Raw genomic sequence first — 25933 nt, 5'->3', positions numbered from 1 at the left:
TAATTGACAGATTCTGGGATAGGCGGGGGTCAGTTATATGCAGTAGTTGTCTTCTGTGCGTGGGAGCAGAGGGGCTGTACCCGTGATCAAACTTTGCGGGTCACCTTTAGATTCTAGCTGGCTGGGATGGATCCTGCGTCCACTCTACATACTCAATAACTGATGCATATCAAAGACGGAACAATTCAAGAAAAAGAAAAGATAAGAACGGCGGCTAACGACGGAAAAGTCGAGGAAAAGAATAGAAGGGCATCGTGTACCCAACTTTTATGTAGCACGGGCCTTGTTCGCATCGTGTGCAGAGCTGGGTAGAGCTGGGTAGAGCTCGGTAATCGCAGCAATTCGGGACGAGGAATGGCTGTTCCTTGTGTGCTTCCCTAGTCCCGAGCTTATTTAAATAGCTCGCAGGATTTCAAACTCTCTTTATACAGCAGCTCATCTCATCATCTCTTCTGGCCCATCGCTTTGAACGTTATTTGCCCTACTGATTCTGATATTCTCACTCTATTCGTATCCCGTCCATAAATCCAGAACTCAATTCACAATGGCGTCAAACGGCAAATCAAATGCGGACGCAGAAATCAAAACCGACATCATCACCTTGACCCGTTACCTTACTGAGGCCCAGCATGATCTTGGTTCATATGCTACCGGTGACTTTACGTGCGCTTTACCACTATTTAAAATATCATACTGTCTATAGAAAGCTCATAATATCGTGGGAACAGACTACTATGCCACGCTCTACAATTCTCATTCAAGAGTATTGCGTACGTTAAACCTCATTAAAGATTTATAGAAGTTCCTCGAGAGCTAACCTAAGCTTAATCGCATAGCTATTATATCCGCCGTGCGACTTTGATTAACGTAAGTATATAAAGTGTTCGGTTCTATAGGTGGAAAAAGACAAGAGAGCTTATATTCTTCATAGCTCATCGGACTTGCTGGCTCTGCCAACTCTACTGGAGACGACCAAAAGAAGCTTGACGTCATCGGTAACGACATCTTCATCAATGCCATGCGTGGTTGCGGTAAAGTAAAGGTTCTTGTATCGGAAGAAGAAGATAAAGCTATAATATTCCCCGGTAACAGCAAGTACGCTGTTGTTTGTGATCCTATCGACGGCTCTTCCAACTTGGACGCTGGCGTGTCAGTTGGAACAATTTTCGGAATCTTTAAACTTGACGACGGTGCGACTGGGAAAGCGGAAGATGTTCTACTTCCCGGAACTGAATTGGTGGCTTCTGGATTCACCATGTACGGTGCTTCAGCCAACTTGGTGCTTACCATGAAGGGAGGAAATGTCAATGGTTTCACACTCGACAACGCTCTTGGAGAATTCATTCTCACCCATCCCGACGTTAGTTCCCACGTGCTTTCCTTGGAATATCCTCTACTAACATCTTAAAGATGAAAATGCCAAAATCACGCTCAATCTACTCTGTCAACGAAGGAAACTCTCTATACTGGACTGAAGGTTGCAAGGCATACTTCGAGAGCATCAAGTACCCTGCTGAGGCAGGCGCAAAGCCTTACTCCGCACGTTATATCGGATCTATGGTCGCGGATGCATACCGAACATTGTGCTATGGCGGAATCTTTGCCTACCCTGCGGACAAGAAGAGCCCCAAGGGGAAGCTCAGAATTCTTTATGAGTGTGCGCCTATGGCAATGGTCATGGAGAATGGTAAGTTCCTTTTTAAACATTCAGTTCCCTGAGGGCTTTTATAATTAGTAGCTAATCGCGATTATTTAGCTGGCGGATTGGCAATTACCAGTGACCGCCAGAGGATGCTTGACCTTGTACCTGAGCACATTCATGATAGGTCGGGAATCTTCATGGGCTCATACAATGAGGTTATGAAAGCAAAAGAGATCCTCGATAAACTCGATTCTAAGTAAATAATACAGTCTTCTGGGGAGCACTGTACTATGCAGCTCATTTTTCTGTTTACATATTATGGCATTTGTATTATTGTAGGAAATAGGAGTCTTGGTTTTTCTTTCAGAACAAATTGTAGTTTGGATTTGGTTCGTACTTGTTAATCCGAAAAGCGTTTGGTGGAACATCCCCACATTAAGTACATGTATATGTTCCGTCCCAGTCACGAGTATATCACATTGGCCAACAGGCCGGCCCATTGCCTAACTGGCCATCCTGTCGACAAATATTGCCTATTGACCAATGCTTCCTGAGATTTGACAAACAGTCACTGATCTTCTGTCCGGCTGGCCAATGCCTGCCAGAATTTGACCAAAGTTGACTAATATATAGCGGTGATTGTTAATATTGTCTACATATGTAAACTTCCAAAAGCCATCGCCTAACAACTGAGAAACTCAAAGAACACATTCTACCATACCTACATGTATGTACCATTGCCCCCGATATACTACCATCCTAGGTCTACAAAAGTAATGCAAATAAATATTTCTTTAATAAATAGCTAATTACATGTAACTAGGGCCAACAACTTTCCGCCGAAAAGGATGAGAATCATATAGTAAAATCCCCTATAAGCGAAAAGTAAGAGCTCGTTCACCAATTATGGCCCATTGGCCAATAATTAGTGTTTGCGACTGGGACGGGACATATATATGTGAGATGCATGGTACATGTAGGTACCACGAATGGTGATGCAGGTATCCTTTTACCCGGAGGTTTAAATACCGAGTCCCTATGGTTTGAATAGGACGTGATACACTTATTTCTGCGCCCTGATAAAACGCATGTTTTTTTTTTTTTTTCTTTGCCCGAATTATTACATACAAACGTGTATCATGTAAGCACCTACGTATGTACAGTATTGAGACTCTGTAAATGTTCGAAGAAATCCTGTTGAAAAAGAATAAAGGTCGATTTTCAGTAGGCCAATGTCACAATGGCTTGTTCATATTGGAATGTAAATCGCATTAAGCTACATGCATCGATTGTGACTTCTGACGATCAATTCGAATTCAAGCCCACGCTACGCTGCCCTATCAACCAATACCTCACATATATACAGTAACGATTTTTCAAGCTAATAACCATTTATGGAATTTATCCATTTGGTTTATGCCTTGAACCTCTGCTCGGCAGCCTTCCAGTTGATAACGTCCCAGATTGCACTAAAGTACTCAGCCTTACGGTTCTGGTATTGGAGGCTATTGTTTTGTCAGCTTTGATACCTCCTTTTGATCTCACCGCGGTTTCAGGAGGAACTCACTAGTATGCATGCTCCCATGCATCAATACCCAACAATGGCGCATATTTCCCAACGATCGGATCCTGGTTGGGCATGGTAACGATTTGCAGTTGCTTGGTCTCCTTGTCCTTGACCAACCAACTCCATCCACTTCCTTGGATACCAGCAAGTGAAGCATTTACCACCTTTTTAAACTCTTCGTAACTTCCCCATGTCTGGTTGATAGACTCAGCAAGGGCACCAGTAGGGGGTGCTCCACCGCCGGCAGACTTAGGCGCGAGGTTTTCCCAGAAGAGGGAGTGGTTAATGTGCCCACTTGATCAGATATTAGGGTTAGAGAGAGTCCTCTACTGAATTTTCGATGGCTAGGAGCATTTATACCCTCCGTGGAACCTCAATGCAGGATGGAGAGCAATTTGGGCCTTGACGTCCTTGGAATTAACTGCGGTGGCATATTTCTCCTCGGCCTCGTTAAGGGAGTTGACATATGTTTGGTGGTGCTTGGAATGGTGAAGCTATTATATTCACATCAGTGGTTTATTCAATTTGCACAATTCAAGGTAGAACTACAGACCTCCATGATCTTTCCCGAAATTGCGGGCTCAAGGGCAGCATAGTCATACGGCAGGTCAGGAAGCGTATGCTTAGCAGCAACTGCAGAAGTAGCAAATCCGCGGCTAGCAAAGGCGGCAGGGCGAAGGGCAAGGCGTGCGAAAGACATTTTTAGAATTATTGTTTTCCTCGAATTGTTTGACTGAGATGGTGATGGTTTCTGAATCTTGTTGGTGGGGCCGGGAAAGACGTCATTTTTGAGGGTTGTTGGCTGAGTAATTACATATAGCTTATGATACTTATATCCGATGATCCGATAACCGAGTCCCGATCGCGACCACGACATCATCAAATATCACTCGAAATTGCTACCAAATCAGGTAACAGGCAGTTAAAACATCATGTGTTGTCACTCGCCAATTACCATGAAACATATTAAGTGCGAAGCTCGAAGAGGTCCCGTTGCTACTATAATCTAGGGCTAGATGCGTCTACTACTATATAATGTAGTTTCCGACAAATAAGTTTACGTACCAAGACTCCAATGATCTCTAATCCGGTATACATACCAGAAGTAGCGATTGCCATGGGAGAGAATGATGTCCGTATATATATATTTATAGTTTTCGAATCATTAGAGATGGGACGAATGGTGTCTTTCTATTATATTAATAGCGGATTTTGTAATCATTATCTAGGTTGTAGATTCTGTGGCCTCGATCTAGTATATAAATGGGACCCGTGTGGCATGCGCAGCGCAACAAGGCCTCACCAGTTCGCTACCGTACTCTACAGCCTCTAATTGATATAAATGGCTGAAAAATTAATCCTGGGCTCTCGTAAGTGTTCTCTTAACTAGGAAGATTTGTAGTTTGTTGGTTGTGTGGTTCTCAGGAATAAGGGTTTGACTGTGTAGACGGTTTTACCGGATGGATACTTATATATATGTAGGTACATACGCCATGTAGTTTTCTCGCAATGGTTCTTTTTATATGGCGCATGTATTTAATTTATCTGGTAAGATTTTTATATTTCTTTTTATTTTTAGAAAATCTCTAGGCTTCAACAATTCTCGCCTATCCAAGAGATTAGATCCTAGACGTTTCTAGCATTGTAGTTCTTATAGTGTATGTACATCGGCCCAGTATGTACCGGTTATTACAGTACACATGTATGATCGACTGGCCATAATATCCTGTACTGACCAATTGATTCTAGTGATGACGTCGAGATATAAGCATATTGCTTCTATGACAATTAGGACTATTTTCGACCTTCAAGCTTAGATCGTACATATACATCGTGTTTAGGGTTCTTGAAAGGTAAGTACATATCATATAGAAATATAATTTATAACTGTTCTCACGACCTTTTGCTGAATTCCTAAGTATGACGTGAAAATGCCCCCTCTTAAGAGCTCGTACTCTATTCTGATTCCTAAACTTCCGCTATTGCTCCAGTCTCAAAGCTCTCAAATTTCATCACCCCAAAAAGAATATATACAAGAGGGGTATAAAAGTAATTACATAAACGGGCTTATAGTGGTATATATGTGCACAGCTTTCTGGAAGGGTTTCCACCTCTAAACTCATCTAAAGACGGGTATAATGGGAAGATCGCAAATGAAAATGAACCACTCTCAAACATGAAATCGGTAAGGGATTGAGACTGTACACGCCCCCCGCTAAGGTAGAAGAAGTAGAAGAAAACAAGAGTGGATATAACCCTTGTGATTTACTTCTTTTCAATGAGTCCTCGATAGCAAGCAATTGCTACCTGCCTTCTCCTGTCCGTTTTTCGAACACAACCTTCTTCCCCTTAAACGCCTCAATTTCCTTCGCGACTGTCCCAACCTCTTTCTTTCCCAATACTTCTCCAATAAGTCCTCCTGGGGTTGGTCGTGGCAATGGGCATTTTCGCCTTTTCTTGCGCTGCTTGTCTTGCAAGAGAGTTGCAGGAGTTGAAGCCGATTCGGCGCGCTCGGGGCCCGTAGCGGGGCATGGTAGTATATGTGGAGCTGCCACAACAAGGAATGCTAATACGGCAGTAGATGTGAAGAGACTAGCTGTCGAGAAAGACTTCGGATGCATTGCAGGAGGCATTTTGAGATGTGTAGCCCGAGCTAAGATAGATGCCGATTTTCGGTTTTACGGATGTTGATATCGTTGGATTCGGCTCGTACCGGCGTGCGTTGGTGGGAAAAACAGGGAATTGGAGATTTCGCGGCAGGTGAAGGACGTTTAATAACAGCTCGACGGGCGGTCTAGGATAGAAGAAAAGGGATCTTATTATAATGAAGGAATTTTCCCACCAAGGGCCATTTTAACGAAAGATTGGTGGCGGAGGGAGTTCGTTTATCAGACCAGCAAGTGGTGGGGTTGGACTCGAGTATTGCTGTCACGCCAGAAAATCTCGAAGGTGGAGGAGAGAAGGTCGGCACAACACGGTAGCCGTTGTCTCCCTTACCCCACCATCCTCTATGGATCTATGCGACGGTTCGCGCAAGATGAACATAGAACGCGGGCAGTCCGTCCCACCTCGCCATGTCGGATCTCAAAGATCCAGAAGATTTTCACGGGAGAAAAAGCGATATACCCCGACAAATCTTGGATATAATTTTCTTTTCCAGAGGGAAAATACTAGGTTCAAATGTGAATGCTTTGTATCACAGGTGGTAATATTTACTAATGAATATAAAACTCTAAACGAAATCGACATTAACAGAATGAGCCTTCAAGCCTTCTAAGTGGCTAAAGGAAAGAAGCTCTATAATTTCGCTCACAAATGTTCCATATACTGCAAGCGCAAAAACACTGGAGGAGGAAAAAGTAAAATACACTTTTTTACGGTATCATTTTTCCCTCTGTCCCCCGCCCTTTATCTCCATAGTATCATTTCCATACAAACCACTTCTAATTTTACCTCGCTACTCGCAGAAAGGAAAGAAAAATGCGTAGATGCGACCTTACACACCAATCTTTTGGGAGAATCATCTACTTTGTGTAAAGATCTTAATTGGTAAGGTTTACTTCAGCTTTGCGAAGATCTTGGGGGCGGCGCATGTGGTGGCGCAATGAAGGACGTGGAAGACTATGTTATAGGTAGAAATTCAAGTCAGTCAGAGTATTAAACGCTGAGAATATTGAGGCAGCCGCCGAGGTAATGGGAAACTGTACACTCTTCAACGCAGTCCTCCTTTGGGCCGTTAGCATTCTCTTCGGAGGCAGCGGCAGTGACGCGCTCAACGCATTCATCGTAATGGTGCTTGTATGGTCTGCATTCCTTAGAGTTGGCGCATTCTATACTATCATCAGCGAACTCAATTCATTTTCTTCGTTCTCAAAACACTCAAAACCTCAATGCCGTGGTGTCTCGGAATTCCCGGATAAAACACAAATCGGAGAAAGGTATACCTTCAGTGATCGCTGGAGCAGGATCCTGGGGTTCCTCCTCCTCCTCCTCTTCCTCCGCCGCTTCTTCCTTCTCAGGCTCCTCCTCGGTTTCTTCCTTCTCTTCCTTGGGCTCCTCCTGCTCCTGGGTTTGTGGTTCCTTCTCCTCAGTTGGTGGCGCTTCGGCGTGGACCTCAGAGATGCTGAGGGAGTTGTAGATATCAGAAATGAATGATGAGAGCGACATCTTCAATAATGGCGGGGAAGCGGGGTGGTTGAGTCGATACGAAAAGGAAACGGAACGTTGAAGTTGGCAAAGATTTGATGTTGGAATCTGAAATGACCCGCGGGTGATTGGCGGGGACCTAGATTACATAAAGCATCAATCACGTGACCATACCTAGAAAAGAGGTTCATGTATCTAATTCATTTCAGACAGTGGAATTAGGAATGGGGGTTTTCATAAGCTGCATATAGAAGTCTCAAAACAGCATGGAGTACTGCAAAGACCTTGCAGGAAGACCTGGGCGAATTCAGCAGTTCTGTGTTTTGCTTATTTGTACTACAGATCTAGTAACCACCATGCCTTGAAGCTACGAGCGCATGGATTACATGTATTACTACAATTGTGATCATCAATCAAACAGAAATTTAGGGCTCGGAATAATTTTCAATGCTTCACAACCGGCCTTTATTACCACTATATCTGAACATGAGTGCGTTCCTCAGCGATCAGGACAATAAGAAACTATTGTAATATCTAAGGGTGTAGTTAAGACCTTGGTAATACTGCTTTTGATCGACTGCCTCTGACAAAGCCTCTTGATTATTAAAGTGCATAAAACGGGTATTATGGTAGGTACCAGTATTGATGTTGACGTATGTGGGGTACGTAGAATCTAACGAGGGACCAGGCGAGACCGGAGACGCCTCAGTGCGCGCAGCTGATTCAAGGGGAGTAAGTAAGCCTTGTTTTAAATTTATTAAAGGCGCCTAAAATGCTTTATGCGCAGAGCCTTTGTGTGAACTTATCGCGGCTCTGAAAGTGGCAATAACGTAGAATAGGTACATACATGTAGCTGTAGTAGGCACCTAAAATCCATAGAGTACATACATGTAGATTGATCAACCGGTATGGTGCCCTCCTGTACACAAATGTCAGCTAGAACACAGTACCTGTACCTACGGTTCCTCGTGGTACAGACTGACCCTGGAAAAAGTAAGCCTTGGCATTGATACATAAGTACAATCCCCCTCTTGTTGTAGTCAATCAAATCGAAAATAGAAGCGTGTACTGTGAAATATCTCTACGCTCCTCATCTTTATCTCCGAACTCGTTCCTTTGGAATATAGAGATAAAGCTTTCCATCCCTTCATCAGAATATCCAGCGACAGCTTTAGAAGCCAGCGCGGCTTTAAGTCCTTGTGTTGTGTTGTGTCGTGCGTGCCCCTCCAGAGTCCTAAGACTCGTCGTTGCAGTACCTCCTCCTCCACCCATCTATCTACTTGCTGCTATCGCTTTCATCAAACATCGATTGCATACTTCATTGTTTTCATCCTCACCAGGCCTTCTTTGAATTTGGGAAGGCACCGTTTTGTTCATCCTCAAGCGAGGCCGTTTCGTTTGGCTAATTTTGCCGGGTTGAATCATCCGAAAACAAGCTAATTTTTCCCAGTATCAAAGCTTCATCCACCATCCCACTCGCATTATCACTTCACCTAACGAGGTCTCCTCCCGAGGAGATTCAAAGCCTTCCTCTTTGCCATCATGAGCAAAATGTCAGAGTACCTGGCGGCCCATATTGGTGCCAACGGGAATGATCAGGCAGCTTCAGGCGCAACCAGTCCCGGAGCCGAGTGGCGGGATGATGTTGAAGGCGACTCGCAGACCCGCTACAGACCCCGATCTTACCCATATTTCAAATACCTTCCTTATAAGGTTGAAGACGAGGCCGAGAGACAGAGGAACCTTGAAGAGATCATCAAGCACCTTTACATCTCTATTGAAGCTGGGGATTTTGCTCCAGGGGCGGTCCATTGGTCGAGGGAGCTCAGAAGTTGGCTGACATTGAAGTTTGATCCTCCACGAAAGACCAGAGTTAAGCTTGCAAAGCTCTACTATGAGCTAGCTATGGCCCCTGGTTTGGATCCTGGAGTTGCCGAGAGATTTGCTAGCATGTTTATGGTCCTTACAAAGTATTTTTCCTACATTCCCTTTGTTATGAGTACCTTTGATTTGCTGCTGGCGTGGAAACACCCACTGGTTTTGTCTCTCATAATGCTGTACGATCCCATAATTATAATGCATGCTAAGAATATACAAGGCGAAAACACTATCTGCGTCCTGGAAAAGACCTTATCTTGGATTGGAGGCCCCTCTTCAAGGAACTCAAAGTATTTGTGCTACCACAAGAGTCAGGATTTGTCCATACAACCTCAATAAAAAAGAACGTGAGGACATTGACGAAAATGTGTTCCTTTGCGCAACTTTATTTTGACCCGGAAGAAATTACATCAATGTTTGAGGAGTTCCTACCTTATGTGAGACTTAGTCTATCCACTATCAATGAGAGAGGAAATATTGATAGTTTATATAGTTCAGTACTTCTTTCTCAGAAGGAGGTTTTGTGGTAGTTGGACTCTTGAATCTACTTCTTCCAACTGGGCCGCCGCCGCCGGACAACCCGGAGCTACAGCCGGCTTATTATCTTCCCAGTGAGCATTTCCCTTTGTGGAATAGAATATGAGAATCGTAATATTAATTCCGGAATAGCTTTGTTTCACCTGTGGTCACTCGTAAATCGTTCCCGAACGTTTGATGTAAATTTTATGGATATGCTCTCTCGATTGGCTCGAGATATGTTACCGTGCAAGCATATTCCATTTAACCAGTATGGTATCTTCACCAAAGAGCAATCCACCTTAATATTCACTGCTATTCTACGACTTTTGGAAATACCTGTTGGTCAAGCAACCTCTCCATACAGCACCGTCGTGGATATGAATATCGGTTTAGCTATGGCTTTGGAGAGAGACCAAAGAAAAAACCCCGTAGCGCATCATATTGCGAGATGGATTGTTATGTCTCTGTCTCCCCATTCACTCAATGAACCAGATTCTATCCTTTCCAACCTCGAGGGTCTAATTCAGGCCGTTGAAACATTTTTTCACCCCTCAAATACAGGCAGCTGGACAAAGACTCTTTCCCAGCTTGTATATTATCTGGCCGATTTCTTCGTTATGAGATGGAATAGGGAGCGAAGTGGCGAAATGGAGGTCCCAGAAGATCGGAAGCTCACCCCCGAGCTCAAGAGACGTTTTGTAATGTGCCTGAAAGAGGTCATTTTTATGGGTATTTATGCAAAGAGCAGCACAGCAATGAGTTTCTCACTATCTTCCCTACAGAGTTTGGCATATCTGGAGCCCGATCTTATTCTACCAGGAGCCTTACAAAGAATTTACCCTAGTATGCAGGGCTTGGTAGAAGTACATCGAACAACCTCTTCGTTGCGCTCTCTGCAGGTTCTTTCTCGGATCATGGTTAGGACTAGAGGATTTCGAAACCATGTCACAACCTTACTAGGCCTTGCGCTTCCTGGAATTGACGCCAACGATCTAGACAAGACACTGCATACTCTTTCGTTCGTACAAGCTGTGGCTTACAACATCCCATTCAGAAATCTAACTGAAGATGAAGAGGGTGGGGGAGGTGGAAATTTTCTTGCCCTAGAGTGGGTTGGTTCCGAAGTAGAAAGGCTCGAGAGAGAGGGCGCAGAAGTTGTGATCAATTATGACGGAGAGCTGGATGATGAGACTGAAGCTGCAATACTCAGATCTTCAACCGCAGGACTGAGCGAATTCCTAATATCATTTCTGGGACGTGTTTTTACCTTATTGGAGAATTTGCCAGATGCGTCTCGGGTTCGTAGCGGTTCTCCAGAAGAGCATATTGTTAACACATTACCGGCGGCCTTTACACCTCTTCTTGCTGCATTATCCCCAGAACTCTATGATATTGCCCTCCAAAAGATCACTGATTTTGTGGGCAGCCATGTCATCCATCAAGCTCGTGATGCAATGGCATTTATTTGCAATTCATTATGTAAAGTGAATCCGGAAAAGGCTTTGAAACAACTAGTACCGGTATTGATTCGCAATATTCGAACGGAAATCGACGAGAATGGCGCTGCTTCAACGCGTAACACAGGTTCTGATGTTCTTCCTAGAGACAGAGGTCTTGTTTGGAACGTGAGCATTTTAAGCATGTGCGTGGTCCATATCGGGGATGCGGTGTTGAATCACAAGAAAGAGTTGTTGGATATCGCAGCATTCATGCAAAAGAGGTGCAAGGGAATTCCTACAGTTCATGTCTCTAACTTTATCCATCATTTGTTACTTAATTTGACAGTCGTGTATACTGTAGATTATGGACTTGTCGAGCCGACTGAAGGTAGGATTTTAACTCTTAGAGTTGATTAAGAAGCTAACATAATTTATAGCATGCGGCATCGAAGCTTGGGGAAAGGTCTATAATCCTAATGACCTCAGTATTCGCTGGCACAATCCTTCGCAAGCAGAAATCGAATTTGCCGTAGAATTATTCACGTCTCAGGCTGGAAATGCCTTGGAGGCACTGACATCACTCACCAGTGGTGAATCTGACGTGAAACGCGACGGAACCGGAAAAGAATGGTCTGATGAAGTTTCCAGGAACCTAGTCTTACTCAGACTTGTCATCTCGGGAGTTTCTGTGTTATTCGACCCTTTAAGAGTCCCATGTGGAACTCTAGCGGAGAAGGAAAAGAGAGAGGAAGACGTTGAGATGGAAGATGCCGACGGGGAGTCCAACGACGGCCCTAATAGCGATGAGCCCATGGGCGAGGCGCAAGATGACGATGTGAAGCCAACTTACAGATATCCAGCAGGGTATTTCTTCAAAAGTCCCGAAGATTCACTCTACATCACTGTTCATGAATTGCGTGATAAACTGGGAGAAGTATTGCATAAAGTGCATGTCTTTTTGACCAAATCGCAAGAGGACGATGTCCCTTGTTTTAATGCTCTGTATACGGTAAAGGATTTCTGACTATTTGTTATTATTTGTTCATTTAAAACTAACTTTGTTTCAGGCCTATCGCTCATGGTTCGTAGATATTGGCATCGAGAGATCGGCGCATGTGTTAGACAGAGTGACCCGCCTTTTTGCCGCGGATATTCATCCATTTAAAGTCAGCGGATTGCGAAAAAACTATCCTCGGCCGCTTTTGCTGCGAAGAGCGAATGTTTACCATCTCCAGCGTCTCAGGCATAATGCTGGTCCTCGACCATTATCCGTGATGGACAAAACTCTCTTGTTGGATCTTGCAGAATCATGTGTATCACTTTATACCGAGATTCGCCGACATGCACAGAGTGCTGGAGATTCGGCCACGAAAGTTATCATTGGTGCAAGGCCTCTTGTGATCCCACCACTCCTTGCCGCTTTTGAAGAATCCTTGAAGACCAATGATTTCCGACGCATGAAGGGTGCCATGTATAGTCTTCTATTTGGGTCCCTGGCTAAGACTGCTGGTCGAGATTGGAGATATACCCCTTCGTTGATTAAAGCATTTATTGCAGCAAGTACGGCGGATAAGCCATCCGTTCAGAAGCTCGCCACAAATGCAGTTTACCAAGTTATGGATTATGGGCGGCCATTAGAGCGTATGGTAATCTTAAATGAGGAAACCGTCAGAAGAATTGCGCCGAACGAAGATCTTCTTGCTATTATTACCAAGAAACGAGAACAGATTGCAAGGAAAAGAAAGCGGATCGAAAGTAAGAAAGCTGACCTTGCGCTGGAGCTTGTTGAACTTGCGAAGAACTCGCATTGGAAGACTGCCAGTCGTACGGCAACTGTGGTTGTCAATCTCGGGCTGAGATTCCATACAATCGCACCAAATTCCATGCTAGAATTAACAACTAAGGGAACTATCGATAGTCATCCTGGTCTAAGGGGTCTATACTCAGGGGCTTTGGTCGCCCTATTCTGCCTTATCGAGCTCAGGGCCACCTGTGAGCACAACTATCGGAACTTCCTCCTGGATAAGCTTACCCTACCAAACAAGCTTTTGGTATCGACTAGATCAGATGACCCAGACTGGACTGAAGAGTTCTTAGAATCTTTTACGAAGCCAGACGCACAATACTATGTGGACCACGATTACCCTGGGTGGCTGGTATGGGGGAAAGACTTTCCAGCATACGAAGTAAATCCAAAGGAGGGACTGCAGTTTGATGAAGTTGAGACAAACGCCCGCAAGACGATCGCGAATATTCTTGACAGAAATTGGTTCAGATCCTTCTTCGAATATCTCAAACAAGAGCCTCGCGATGGGTCACCAGATCGATTCCGAATGGCCAGCTCAATGTTGCTGCAATTTGCTTTTGAACTGGTTAGAGATGGCTTGACGCCTGTAACTTACAATGAAATTAAGGAAGAGACTGCTGCAGTTTTTGAAGACGGAAGTGATAAGCACCAACACCGAGCAACCGCAGAGATACTTGGAGCTCTTGTTTCTGCGTACAGGGATTCTACAGTCGAGAATCGGGATGCGATGTGGAATCATGTCTTTCCAATTGTGAAGGGAATATTCGAGGATGGCCTCACTCCGGAGAATTCATCGTATTGGTCTTCATTCTTACATCTTGTTCTGGTAGGTTAACTGGGATCCTGGATATAACTCGCGCATTTTTCTGACTTCATTTACAGCAAGGGAAAGATCTTAGGCGGTCATGGCCCATTGTTGAATGGCTGACCAATTTCAGACTAGATATGAGCTCGAATGCTGCATTCAAGGAAAGCTCCAAGGTTCAACTTTTGCAGCAGTGTATTCTTGAAGCTGGGTGGCATTTTAGATTGGAAAAACCAATTTTGGAAGATTTCCTCAAACATATTGATCATCCATACAAAGGTAATTTAACTAAGCCCGTCAACCCAAATTTCCAATCAACTGGCATGCTAACCCTCGGATGTAGGTGTAAGAGAGGCAATGGGGCAAACATTAGGAAGTCTTTATAGATCCAGACATTATGAGTCCTATAAAAACGTGAAGACCCTGATGGATATCCAAGGAAAGATCTCATCGGTTGGAAGTACTCCGTACAAACCAACTACAGAATTCTCTGAAACAATTACCGATGTGTTTAAACGACTTGAGAAATGGCGCCATGAACGCACGCCTGGCCAACAAGCTCCATCATCATACACGGCAGGAAGCAAGACGGTGCTTCTATGGCTAGATACAACTCTATCATCACACGAATGCACGCAGTTGATCCCCTTCTTCCCAGATATCTTCATGGGTGAGATGCTACACATGATGGATATCAAAGAAGATCCGGAATTGATGTCGCTTGCGTATCACGTGTTCAGACATCTCCCCAATATCCCACTCCCCTACAAAGAAGACCATTCCTTTATTTCGGCTCTCATTCGCATTGGAACTACATCACCTTTGTGGCATCAAAGACTGCGCGTTTTAATCAACATGCAGGTCATATACTTCCGGCGCCTGTTCCTTATCACTGCCGAGGAGAAAGAACGAATTTTCACTTGTGTTTCAACCATGCTAGAGGACTCGCAGCTCGAGGTTAGGCTTGGGGCTGCAACAACACTTTCCGGGATGGTCCGATGCTCGCCAGTCCGCCTCCGGGAGGGGATTGTGCAAGAACTCAAGAAAAAATTCACCAAGATGTTGAATAGCAATCGATTGCCGAAAAGGTTGCCAGCTGGAACCCCAACACCAGATTATAATCGCATAATCTTGCTACGGCACGCAGCAGTACTTGGACTCGGCGCTTTGGTACAGGCATTCCCTTACACATCTCCACCACCTACCTGGCTACCGGAAGTTTTGGCAACTCTGGCAGTAAAAGCTGCAGCGGACCCAGGCATGGTGGGTAAGAGTGTCAAGTCAGCTTTGGGGGAATTCAAAAAGACTAGACAGGACACCTGGCATGTAGATGTGAAGGTATGACATTGATATACCATATCCTGGACTAGTCTCTTACTAATATTCTAAATTATAGGCCTTTACTTCGGATCAGCTTGAAGACCTTGAGGGTGTACTGTGGAAGAGCTACTTTGCTTAAACACGGAAAACAGAGTATTGCGGCGGGGGAAGCGGGCAGAGAAATATGTGTTCTCCAGTGGAGTCGGTTCAGTGTGCCTTTCTTTTATACTAGAGTTAATACGCAAAGGCTATGAGGCTGTCTCTTTTATTTTCTTCCCTGATAAGCCCTTAGTCGAATAAAACTCCTAGCATTTGGGCACCTAATGAGGATTTGGATCTGTAACATAAATATCTTATCATTGCATTGCTAGCTCGTCTGAAGGTCTGTGTTGGCTATAAATAAGCGCACGTAGTACTTATACGTACTTCGAAATACCTAAATCATTTGTTTCTAATGCTCCTTCGTTCGTTTTAAACTCGGAAGATTTCCTTGGGGCATGTGGTGTCACTCGGAAAGCTTATTTGCGAACCAAAAGAGTTCGCGGATAACGACATAGAGAACTCGAGTACAACGCATCTAGGCTTGCATATATTCACAGTTTGTGCTCGGGTATAGTACAGGAGTTATCAATCCATCGGCTCTTTTCCATTTCGTTTGTTCACCTCTTCGGCTTGGCGGCGATATCAAACAGCTCTGTGGGATGATTTTATAACTTCATGTGTTGACTTTATCTGGATGCCGTTCTTTTTTTATTATGTATCTTGTTGAAACCCCGTCGAAGATCTTCCTAATTTACATCACACTGCATGAATCTGCATGCTGTGTCCCCACACGGAATTATCTCAGAGAGAGTTCCTACATAAGTTGAGCCCAGCAGATCCGGGGATTTATGAGTACAGGAGTGTTCAGTAAGTCGACTCCGTGAACTGGTGAGCGTAACGCTCTTGTAAGTAGTAGTGTTCCGGTTTTAATATTCAGCGCACGTGCCCATTAACTTCTTCCTATCCAACTAGGTTCTTCAGTTACGATGAGCTACTGACTTCGCGAGGCTGGGACATGGCATGGCCCAATCGGAATATGTCTGACAACAGTTATTTTGTAGTCAAAGTTTGCGCCGTATGTATCTTGCACCAGTAGTTGGGATGGCCCATGCATGTCCTAGGAGGGTAGAGAGGGTGTATCGTAAGATGGTAGATACCGAGATTTCCTATGGATCTAAACGTGGCAATCTTGAGGGCCGCCGTTTGTCTGAAATTCTGGGTTCTTAACTCCATACTAGAAAGCCGTGTCTGCCTTTTCTGCCTTACAAGCGCACGTAAGCGTAAACAATTGGATGGTTTATAGGCACATATTGTGCAGTAGAAGGGTACACACCTAGAGTACGTAGGTACTCCAAAGCAGAGTTCTGCAGCTTGTGAATGCAAGAATAGCTAGAGTGCAAATAAGAATGTAGTATATCTCTGTGCCGAACCTGGAGCAGGAACTTATCCAGTTGGTTTACAGAAGAGAGATTACTTTCGAGAATTTGGGTACATGTTAGGGTGGTTAGTGCGCTACATGGCTACATGGGCCTAGGGATGCGGAGTTTGTGACGACACGGGCCAGGTGCCCTTTGGTTCTGCCGTCGCATATTAGCGACAACTTACAGCTCTCTCCCATCGGATTTTTTTCTCATCATCCGTCCCACACACATAATTCACACCCCCTCTCTCCTCTTCCCCTTCTACCCTCTTCATCCCCCATTCGCACTCTTTCAACCCCGCTTATTTTAATTACACTGCTAGTTTCCTCTGCGCTCCTGAGGATTCAGCCATATTCAGCTCACTGTATTCACCCATCCAGGCGAGCCGCTGAGTGCAATTACTTTCTTCAGACCAGCTGTGGTCTCGTTCACAGATCGAATCCCGAATCCTGCTGCATTGTCACAAGTTAATTCGTCCCAGAGACACTGTTGTTCTTCAATCTACTGTAGGCTTTTTTGCGCTTGGTATTTACGAGTCCTTCCTGAAGTACTTCATCGGATAAAAGCTTTAAGAGCCACTCTTTTTATTTTTATTTTTTTTTCTTTTTTGAAGCAACAACGCAATTCGACTCACATGCGGATTCTTTGGCAATAATTTGAAAAAAAAAACAATTCAGAAGTACCATTGCTGCTACAATTAAACATCGAGTAAGACATTCTGATAACCCTACCAGCTTTCATGACAGCTTTTATAATCCTAACGTGGGGATGATTCAGCAACATTACACATTACGTATCCTAAGGGAGAAAGAGGGATCTGACGTACAAATTTGCATGCCTCCCGAGGGAAGAATTAGTTCGCGTAGAAGCCTGGAGGAGAGAATGGACTATCCCCCACCTCGCCAGACCAGAAGTTATCATCAGTACAACAACAGCAATCAGGGATACTCCAGATCAAGGTCGATCGATAACCGCGCAAAGCAGCATAGTCATCGCGAGCAGGAACAGCTTGAATACGACGATAGCACTCCAGCTGGGTTCAATATGGAGGACATATACGAGGAACAGCAAAAGAATGAAGGTCCCAACAAAACTCTTGAGGATCGCATTTCTAATTCCATGCCTGATCAAGATTATAATGAAGATGCTTCCCCAGGGGCGAATGAAGATATCGATCAAAACGAAAACAATTCTACAAACGGGAACCAAAGGCTTTTGGGGTCTTCTAAGGTACGGGCGACGACTATCACTGCTTACAGAAAATTCACTAAATTTCGCAGGAGGATGTACAATCGACCCTTAACAATGAAATGGCGGGTGACAATCAAAAATGTGGATATTTAGGGCTCAACACGAACCAGAATGGTGGGATATCTAGAGGTTCGGCTGACAAGGAAACGAGTCCAACTACTTCTAAAGACTCTTCAGCCGCTTCTAAAGATGTAGATCCGAACGAATTACGTCAGAAAGTCCTTGAGTCATTGGCTGAAAAGAAGAAAAAGGCTGCTGTTTTTATGAATCAGGAGAAAGAGGGAACTGGGAAACTAGACCCTTCCCCAGAAATTAAGACGGTATCTGCTGCAAGCAACGGTGATCATGCCAGCGGTGTGGAGAATAGCCAACGTAAGGGATCTGCATCTAACCCTGAGCGTGATGCAGCTGTCAACGCTCTTTTAGCTGAAGCCATGTGCTCGGTAAAACCATCATCTGGTAAATCGGATACCACATCTACCGAACCACCCAAAGCTGGACTTAGATCCCCTATTGAGGACTCATTTGACCCAGCTCGTCGCAAGAAACATTATCCAGATGACTTGAAGCTTGCCACAAAGTCGACAGGAAATGAGCACCATAAAAACGCTTCCCCCAGGACAGGCCCAGATCATGACCCTGACTCTTCTCGTCGGAGCAGTTTTGGAGGTCAATATTTCCCTTCAAATCGGAATGAGAAGCAGTATCGAGGAAGGAATGCTTCTCGGGAAGATTACAAGGAAGGTCACGGTGGTAGTTTCAGTCGCACACCAACTTCAGCGACACGTTCAGAATTTTCTCGGGGTCCACGTTATGAACATGAAGAACGGGATAGAAGAGATAGCACCCGCCAGGATGTTCGTCATCGATATGAAGACCCTCCGCTTTCGGCAAAAGAATTAAGACACCCAGGGGAAAAAATAAGCCCGTCTGATAGAGAAGGTCGAAGGAGCGATAGTGACCATCGTGGCCATTATGCAGAAGAAGAGGAAAAAGTTCGTGGGCGCAGAGATGATCAATTATACAAAATTCCAGAAGCTCCCAGAGATGAATCTAGGGACCCTTATTCAAGAGCTTTAAGGCACCAACAAACAGCCTGGCATGGACAGGACCTTGGGATCGAGGCTTCTTATCTTGCTGGGCCTCCTGGCCGCTATCTTCCTCCCCGCGACGATCCTCGCGTGATCCGTCCTCCAGAAACAGATTACGCTGCGCTTTATTACAGGGATTTGGCGGAATGGCTTGATATTACCGGCTACCACGACTTCCATCATCGTCAGATGATTCTAGTACGCCACCGCGAAAACAGGGCTTTAGAGGAAAGGAGGCTGGCTTTAGAAGATGATCCAGAGGCCTCAAGAGGATACATGGCACGTTCGCAGACAATTGCTCCTCGGGATGACGATATAAGAAGAGTGCGCGCATCTTCTGCATATGCTATGCCACCGCCATCAGGAATACCATCCCGTGATGAGCGAGAATTATCTGTCCGTGCTCATGAAGGTGTACCGCTTCGTGCCCCATCCAGGGCAGCTATGTATCCACCTATTCCAAGGGATGAAAGACCACGTTATGCAGATGAATTTCGGGCATCTCCCCCGGGCGATGCTGGAAATCTTAAGAGGCGGATCTCCTTTCGCGAGGATGATTATGAGGATCAATCCCGCCCTACTGGAAAATCTGCTCGTCTTAGCTACGAGGCTTCACACCGTACACCCCAATCAGAAGAATATATCAATAATGAAGCATTTGGTGCACATAACAAGGGCTTTTCCAGTGCCCGTTCTGGGCATACAGAGCCTGCTGACAATAGACATCCATCGAGACGTATCAAGGAAGAACGTTTTGAAGATACTGAGGATGAAGCCTCTGCCGTGCGTCAAAGCTTATCCAAGAGAATTGCTGCAAGTCGCGGCCGCGAGGCATCGCCTCCAGCACTACTAGAAAGTCGTATCCGGAAGCCGAGCCCATCTCGTCGTGTATATGAAAATGACTCACGCAAGGAGGGTTTCGTCAAGCGGGATCATGAAGACGGTGCTACAGGACAACCAAACAAGTTCCACAGAGAGGACGGTCGTCCTCAGCGCAAGGCATTCGATAAAGAACATCGTACTCCGGAACAATCGCCTAGGTTTCAAAAAGAATTTCAAAAACCAGGCCGTGCAGCTTCTGGGAAGTTTGTCCCTCGAGATGAATTTCGAAAGCCCTTCCAACCAAGGCGTTTTTCTGATGAATCTCACCCAGGAGGTAACATAGGTCGACGACCTTCGTTTGAAGATTTCAAGAAAAAACCATATGGCCGGGGTCGTGGCCGTGGTGGCGGAGGTTTTCATAAAGAATTCCATCCTTCCACTCGTCATGAAAACAAGGAGTTCTATGCCGACACTATGGACGTCGATAGGAGGCCAGAACATACCATTGGTAAGTCGACTGCGTCTTAGTGTGTCTCCATAGTTACCGAAATAAACTACCAAACCATATTGCATTCATGGCGTGGCATTGAGCGCTAGTTTGAATCAGGTAGTGAATTTCGGTAACTATTGCAGTATTGTTTTTTGTAGTAAAAAAAGTAACTCACAATTTACTGTCTTGATCTTTTAGATACAAGGGGTAATGATACGAGGTATTTTGTGGTAAAAAGTTTTAATCACGATAATGTGACAATGGCGCAAAAAGATGTAAGATGAGCTTTTCTGCCATGTTGGTTTTGTGACCTAATGGTATTGCGTAGGAACTTTGGGCAACGCAAAAGAAAAACTCGGAGATCTTTGATGAAGCCTTCAAAACTTCACGTGACGTTATACTAGTCTTTTCTGTCAACAAGAGCGGGAAGTTCCAAGGCTATGTGAGTTTTTCATAGCCACCCACTCTACCTATGATTCATGTGTTAACATAATGAAGGCCCGTATGGAATCTGCCCCTGGAACAGCATCGATTCCCATCTGGGCCAAAAATCTTCTCTGGGAATCTTCTGGGCCGTTCCGCATTCGTTGGATCACTATTTGTGACATTAGCTTCCACCGAGTAGCACATCTTAACAACCGGTTGAACGAGGACCAACCGGTCCTTATTGGACGTGATGGACAGGAAATCGACACTGATTGTGGTGCCGCTTTGTGCAAGCTAATCGATGAGAGCGCTGCTTTTCGTCGCTCCTATACCGACAATGGTGCTGGGAATTAAAACGACTGATTTACAAGGAATACTGGGAGGCTACTTGATTTTTTTTTTCAGTTTGGGAGATATAAATCACGAAATGATGGGGAGAACTTCTTTCAGTGAACAGATTTACCTAAGATTGCTTTTAATATTTGGCTTGGCATCATCTGAGGTCTCAAAAAGACCTTTTCAACTCCTGTTTTGGGCACTACCTACCTCGTTTTTGCTGCGAGTTATGAAAAAAACATATGGAAACAACTAGCCCGGAAAGAAATCAGGGAAATATGCAACGAGAAAAGAGGAATGAAAATCTACGTCTGTCACCTGGAATGTCTCAGTTGAAGAGAAATTCGGAACAATGTGCTACAATAAATGATACGAGCTAGGTCATAGTTTGAGAGGAAAGACAGATCAAATGTACGAAACGGCGTCATGAGTCGAGAAGTTGAATCAATTTCCAAATTTCCTTTTTTTTTCCTTTTTCCTTTTTCCTTTTTCCTTTTTCCTTTTTTTTTTTTTTTTTTTTTTCGCTCTTATCTTCTCCTCGTCATCTATTCTTGATGATGTTGAACTTCCTTTGGTGTTTAATCCTTGTTGGTACCAATTATTCTGGAAGAAGAAGAAAAGGTTTCTCTCTTCCACACTCTATGTAGATTTTTGAATATCAGGCTAGTCATTTTTAATAAAATTGGAGCAAAAAAACCGAGGCTACGGTCATTTCCCAATCACAATCACGACAAAAAAACTTTAATCCGGAATCTAGGCGCAATCAAGCGCACTCATAGAAATTAAACTCTAAATATCTATCCAATAAACTCCAATCCCAATGCCTTGTTGTTACAAAACCAGCCCTAAGGCCCGTTCCCAGTCCTCCCCCTTCCCCCTCTCCCAATACAACTACAGCTCCCTAGCACTCTCACTAATCATATCCAACACATCGTCCAGCAGCGTCAAATCGAACTCCTCCTCAAACTCTTGAATCTCTCTTATTTCTGCTCCCGAGAATATCCGTTAGCACTGCGCTACCACCACTTACATTATTCGGGAGAGAGAGGGAGAAGAAAAGAGGGGGGGGGGGGGGTGATATACCTTTCGGCGTGATACCAATATCGCGGAACACTCGGCTCTCGTCGGCTTCGGCTTTGTAGTCGTCGTAGTTGTTGAGTCCGTAGGGCATGCTGCCGCTGCTGAAGATGGGGACTGAGAGGGCGGTCTGCGCTAGGGCGAGGAAGAGGGTGGCAGCAGTGGGGAGTTTGAGTTTGAAATGCATGTTGGGAATTATGTGGTTTGATTTTTGAGGAGAATTGGGTTCAATGGCAGCTAGAGAGATGTAGTAATTTATCAAGAGTACACTAGTACTGTGATAGCGACTCGACTCTGTGTAGATAGATGTAGACAGACTTCAGAGGAATGGGGTATCCGATACGGTGACAAAAAAGCCAGTCGGGAGGATAGGACGATGTCTCTGCGGCTATATACTGCTTCTTCTTCTTCTTCTTCTTCTTCTTCCAAGCTTAAGGGTATTTTTGGAAGCAGCGTTGTTATATCGCGTCGTCTTTGCCTCAGCGTCATGAGATCTCACCGGTGTGCGGGTATGTATGTGTGTGTGCCACAGTAGATATACATACTGGGAGTATTCTAGAGAGAGGGAGGCTGAAACAGTGAGATGTCAGCATGGCGGAGGCGGCGCGGTGGTGAGGGTATTATGGAGCGTGTACCTGGGTGCAGGGGGAAGAGAGGGGGGGGGGGTGGGGGGGGGAGGGGAGGGGACTTAGAGTGCTTATGTGGAGTATATATGTAAGTAAAGCTGCGCCAGAGTCCGGTGGGGGTGTGGGAATGGGTTTGTGTCAACCGCCGCCATATGTAGAAAAACGTGGGAAAAGGTTGTGATCCTGGTACTCGATAGGGATCGATGATATCGCAATACCGAATTTGGACTCTACGGAAATGGAGGATTCTAAGTATTGAGTTGGAATGTGCTTTACTACTATTTGCCGGCATTCACGATACCTACATGTGCCCCTTCGCGCATGCAATGCTTCCTTCTAGAATATCCAGATCGAAGCCTAGCTGCACCCATGTGGGGGGGGAGCTCGAGAGCGCTGTGTGCTATTTTTAAACCCTGGCGGGGATACCAGACTTCCTGCGCCGCGAGGATAAATCGACTGCATACATACGTGCAGTTTTACGAAACCCACCAAGGTACATGTACTCTACTTTTGGCAATAGCAGTGATAGTGCATAGAAGGAGCAGGAGGAGGAGATATTTACTTACTGCGATATACATATGAAACAACACCAAGACGATGTGATATCGGATCGAACGGTGAAGCTGCAGATCATTAGCTAGCTCGACAGCTCGCCTATGCAGCCAAGACACACACACAGAGGTAGCTCTCCACCACCACCACCACCACCACCACCACCACCACCACCACAATCCATCTCCAATCTCTAATCTCCAACCACTCCCCCAAACCCACCAACCCACCACCGCTCACCACCACTCACTCACCACTCACACCCACCAAACCACCACCACCACCACACTCCAACCCCACACACCAGCATGCCACCCAAGCGCGCCCCCGCCCCGGAGATAAAACCCCCCGTCGACTTCTCGCCCTCCATCGTCCTCGCCGACAGCGCCTCACTCACAGGCACACACCGCGTGCGCATCGCGTCCAACACGGTCGTGCACCCGCGCGCAAAACTCAACAGCACGCTCGGCCCCATCACCATCGGGCGCAGCTGCATCATTGGCGAGCGCACGCAGCTGGTTGCGCCGGACGCGCAGGGGCTCACCATCGGCGACGGCGTGGTCGTCGAGGTGAATGCGCTTGTTGAGGCGCGGGAGGTGGGCGAGGGGTCGACGGTCGAGGTGGGCGTGAGGGTGGGGAAGGGGGCGAGGGTGGGGAAGGTATGTGATTCCTTGGGGATGGGGTTGCGGGGAGAGAGGGGAGAGGAGGCTAATCGGGGTGCGGGGAGGGCAGCATTGTAAGTTGGCGCCGCTGACGAGGGTGGCGGATGGCGAGGTGCTGGAGGACTATACGGTGCTGTATGGCGCCGGAGAGAGGAGGATGGATAAGTCGGGGCAGGAGGGCGCGCGGAGGAAGCTGCTGGAGATGCATGTGGAGAGCTTGAGGGTGCTGATCCCGAGTAATGCGTCAAAGTGGATGTCCTAGGGGTTGGGTTGGTAATTGCAATTGGCGTGGATAGATAGTGGGGGGGGGGGTGAAACTAATGAATTGCTGTTTGGCGTTGGGAATGGAGGTGTGCTTTTGGAGATCATGAAGGGTTGAAAGTGCGGTTGTGATAATGTTTGTAGGGTTAGGGTAGATCAGAGGCCTGTCGTGAAAAAGTAACTACTTTCCTCCTCCTCCTCCTCCTCCTCCTGGAGCGCATCCCATCTTCCAATTCGGGCTGTCCATTCCAGTTGTGGGTAAATACAATCCTTTCGCCCTAGTTTGTTGGGAATTATGATATATTCATGGCCTTCCCTCTTTGTAGATTTAGGCCTCCCGTACACTCCCCTTCTTCTTCTTCTTCTTCTTCTTCGGGCATCGATTTGCAGCCTTGTGGTGGTGGTGGTGGTGGTCGTGATAATTGCGTTGGTTAAGGTACATGTAGTGAGGATTGTATGTGCAGCCAGCCAGAGATATCCGCCACAAGATCTAGAGCTAGTCAATGACTTATTCGCCACCCGGCCCGGCCACCCACAGCGAGAACGAGCTCGAGACCAACATGCAGGCTAACCCCCCCCGACAAGCGCGGAAGGGAAAGCTCCGATCTATATGCCATGTAATCACCGCCCAACCAAGACAAGCAGAATAGACGCAGTCACCGTCCTCAAACCCGGCCGGCGCAGATCAGCGTGCGAGTGAGAAGCAGTGAGGCAATGATCCACAGCCAGCTAGCGGACCCTGCCAAGGAAAAACCTTATTTTATTTGTCTGGAGCTATCGATCGCACTAGCTGCATGCGGGCGTTTGGTACGGCCGTTGCAATTGCGGAAAGGTCTCGTCTCGGAAAACGGTCTCATCTGGCTGTGGGCTTCATGGAACCTCACTCGCCCGCCCTCCATCCTCCATTCTCCATTCTCCCTTCTCTGGGTCTATCGCATAGCTCTCATCTAGTATTACAACAGCTACTACTACTACACAAACCAAAACAAAATAAAAAAATATATATATACCCCCAAAACAACCCCCCACGCCCCCCCGCCCCCCCAAACCCCCACAAAAAGAAAAAAAAAAAAAAAAAGCCCATTATAATTATAATTACCAACCACAGCACAGCTACACATGCACCTCATCGTCCCCCCTCGCCACACCCACCCACTCCCCGCTCTCCAGCTCCTCCTCGTCCTTCACAACCTCCACCCACTCCTCCTCGCGCAGCTTCCTTAGACACTCGTTCGCGGTCCCTCGCAGCTTTCGCGGCGTGGTCGGGTGCGCCGCGAGTGTTTCGAGCAGCTTCGTGATCGCCTGTAGTGTATACATTCGCGTTAGTAACAGCTTGTGGGGGGGGGGGTGTGGGCGGCGCAACGTACACCCATGTCCTCGAAGCCGCGCTCGTGCAGCGCCTCGAGCGCGTGCTCGAAGCTGATCACAGTGGCCATGTCCTGAGCGTGTCGGTTAGCGGGGGAGGAGGGTAGGAGGAGGAGGAGGGGGGTTTGGGGGGGGAGGTACGGCGGCGGTCGGGGGTGCGCCCCGCATGCGGAATTCGCGGAGGAGCCATTTTGTGGCGAGGGTGTGGTGGAGGGCGGTGAGGGCGTGGAGGAGGGCGTCGGTGGGCATTTGTGGTGGAAGGTTGGGGGGGTGGTGGTGGAGTGGAGGTTGGAGGAGTGGGAGGGGAGGTGGTAGCTGTGGGGGAGGAGGGGGGGGAGGGTTATGGTGGTATGGGTGGAGTGCGTGTATGTATGCAGGTACATAGGGG

At 46.2% G+C, this 25933-nt stretch overlaps 10 protein-coding genes across 10 annotated transcripts; 4 read left to right on the top strand and 6 right to left on the bottom strand.

Annotated features, from left to right (window-relative positions):
- Positions 1-544: 544 nt before the first annotated feature.
- Positions 545-1902, top strand: H6S33_010026 (uncharacterized protein; the record flags this gene model as incomplete). Its single annotated transcript, XM_044841944.1, has 6 exons — positions 545-663; positions 729-770; positions 837-867; positions 932-1360; positions 1411-1687; positions 1757-1902. The coding sequence occupies 6 exons, from the start codon at positions 545-547 to the stop codon at positions 1900-1902; spliced, it is 1044 nt and encodes a 347-aa protein (XP_044697169.1).
- A 1154-nt stretch (positions 1903-3056) lies between these two features.
- Positions 3057-3909, bottom strand: H6S33_010025 (uncharacterized protein; the record flags this gene model as incomplete). The annotated part of the gene is made up of 4 exons (XM_044841943.1): positions 3057-3147; positions 3210-3503; positions 3570-3703; positions 3763-3909. 4 exons carry the CDS (start codon positions 3907-3909, stop codon positions 3057-3059), a joined length of 666 nt encoding a protein of 221 aa, XP_044697168.1.
- A 1603-nt stretch (positions 3910-5512) lies between these two features.
- H6S33_010024 (uncharacterized protein) lies at positions 5513-5842 on the bottom strand (the record flags this gene model as incomplete). The annotated part of the gene is made up of 1 exon (XM_044841942.1): positions 5513-5842. The coding sequence occupies one exon, from the start codon at positions 5840-5842 to the stop codon at positions 5513-5515; it is 330 nt and encodes a 109-aa protein (XP_044697167.1).
- A 923-nt stretch (positions 5843-6765) lies between these two features.
- On the bottom strand, positions 6766-7376 carry H6S33_010023 (uncharacterized protein; the record flags this gene model as incomplete). The annotated part of the gene is made up of 3 exons (XM_044841941.1): positions 6766-6830; positions 6917-7039; positions 7154-7376. 3 exons carry the CDS (start codon positions 7374-7376, stop codon positions 6766-6768), a joined length of 411 nt encoding a protein of 136 aa, XP_044697166.1.
- A 388-nt stretch (positions 7377-7764) lies between these two features.
- H6S33_010022 (uncharacterized protein) lies at positions 7765-8627 on the bottom strand (the record flags this gene model as incomplete). Its single annotated transcript, XM_044841940.1, has 6 exons — positions 7765-7835; positions 7909-7932; positions 7993-8122; positions 8203-8274; positions 8339-8354; positions 8425-8627. The coding sequence occupies 6 exons, from the start codon at positions 8625-8627 to the stop codon at positions 7765-7767; spliced, it is 516 nt and encodes a 171-aa protein (XP_044697165.1).
- Positions 8628-8906: 279 nt separating this feature from the next.
- On the top strand, positions 8907-15262 carry H6S33_010021 (uncharacterized protein; the record flags this gene model as incomplete). The annotated part of the gene is made up of 9 exons (XM_044841939.1): positions 8907-9325; positions 9454-9670; positions 9727-9844; positions 9903-11579; positions 11629-12200; positions 12259-13824; positions 13881-14082; positions 14147-15141; positions 15200-15262. 9 exons carry the CDS (start codon positions 8907-8909, stop codon positions 15260-15262), a joined length of 5829 nt encoding a protein of 1942 aa, XP_044697164.1.
- Positions 15263-17420: 2158 nt separating this feature from the next.
- H6S33_010020 (uncharacterized protein) lies at positions 17421-21020 on the top strand (the record flags this gene model as incomplete). The annotated part of the gene is made up of 6 exons (XM_044841938.1): positions 17421-17667; positions 17731-17816; positions 17867-20258; positions 20439-20515; positions 20569-20682; positions 20739-21020. The coding sequence occupies 6 exons, from the start codon at positions 17421-17423 to the stop codon at positions 21018-21020; spliced, it is 3198 nt and encodes a 1065-aa protein (XP_044697163.1).
- An 873-nt stretch (positions 21021-21893) lies between these two features.
- H6S33_010019 (uncharacterized protein) lies at positions 21894-22266 on the bottom strand (the record flags this gene model as incomplete). Its single annotated transcript, XM_044841937.1, has 2 exons — positions 21894-21988; positions 22086-22266. The coding sequence occupies 2 exons, from the start codon at positions 22264-22266 to the stop codon at positions 21894-21896; spliced, it is 276 nt and encodes a 91-aa protein (XP_044697162.1).
- A 1299-nt stretch (positions 22267-23565) lies between these two features.
- Positions 23566-24181, top strand: H6S33_010018 (uncharacterized protein; the record flags this gene model as incomplete). Its single annotated transcript, XM_044841935.1, has 2 exons — positions 23566-23916; positions 23990-24181. The coding sequence occupies 2 exons, from the start codon at positions 23566-23568 to the stop codon at positions 24179-24181; spliced, it is 543 nt and encodes a 180-aa protein (XP_044697161.1).
- Positions 24182-25293: 1112 nt separating this feature from the next.
- On the bottom strand, positions 25294-25794 carry H6S33_010017 (uncharacterized protein; the record flags this gene model as incomplete). Its single annotated transcript, XM_044841934.1, has 3 exons — positions 25294-25482; positions 25548-25619; positions 25687-25794. 3 exons carry the CDS (start codon positions 25792-25794, stop codon positions 25294-25296), a joined length of 369 nt encoding a protein of 122 aa, XP_044697160.1.
- Positions 25795-25933: the final 139 nt, after the last annotated feature.

Source organism: Morchella sextelata, assembly GCF_020137385.1.
Source record: "Morchella sextelata strain SCLS chromosome Unknown scls_4, whole genome shotgun sequence".
Classification (NCBI taxonomy): Eukaryota; Fungi; Ascomycota; class Pezizomycetes; order Pezizales; family Morchellaceae; genus Morchella; species Morchella sextelata.
Note: the sequence above shows the minus strand (reverse complement) of the source record. Positions and strands in the feature narration are given on the sequence as shown.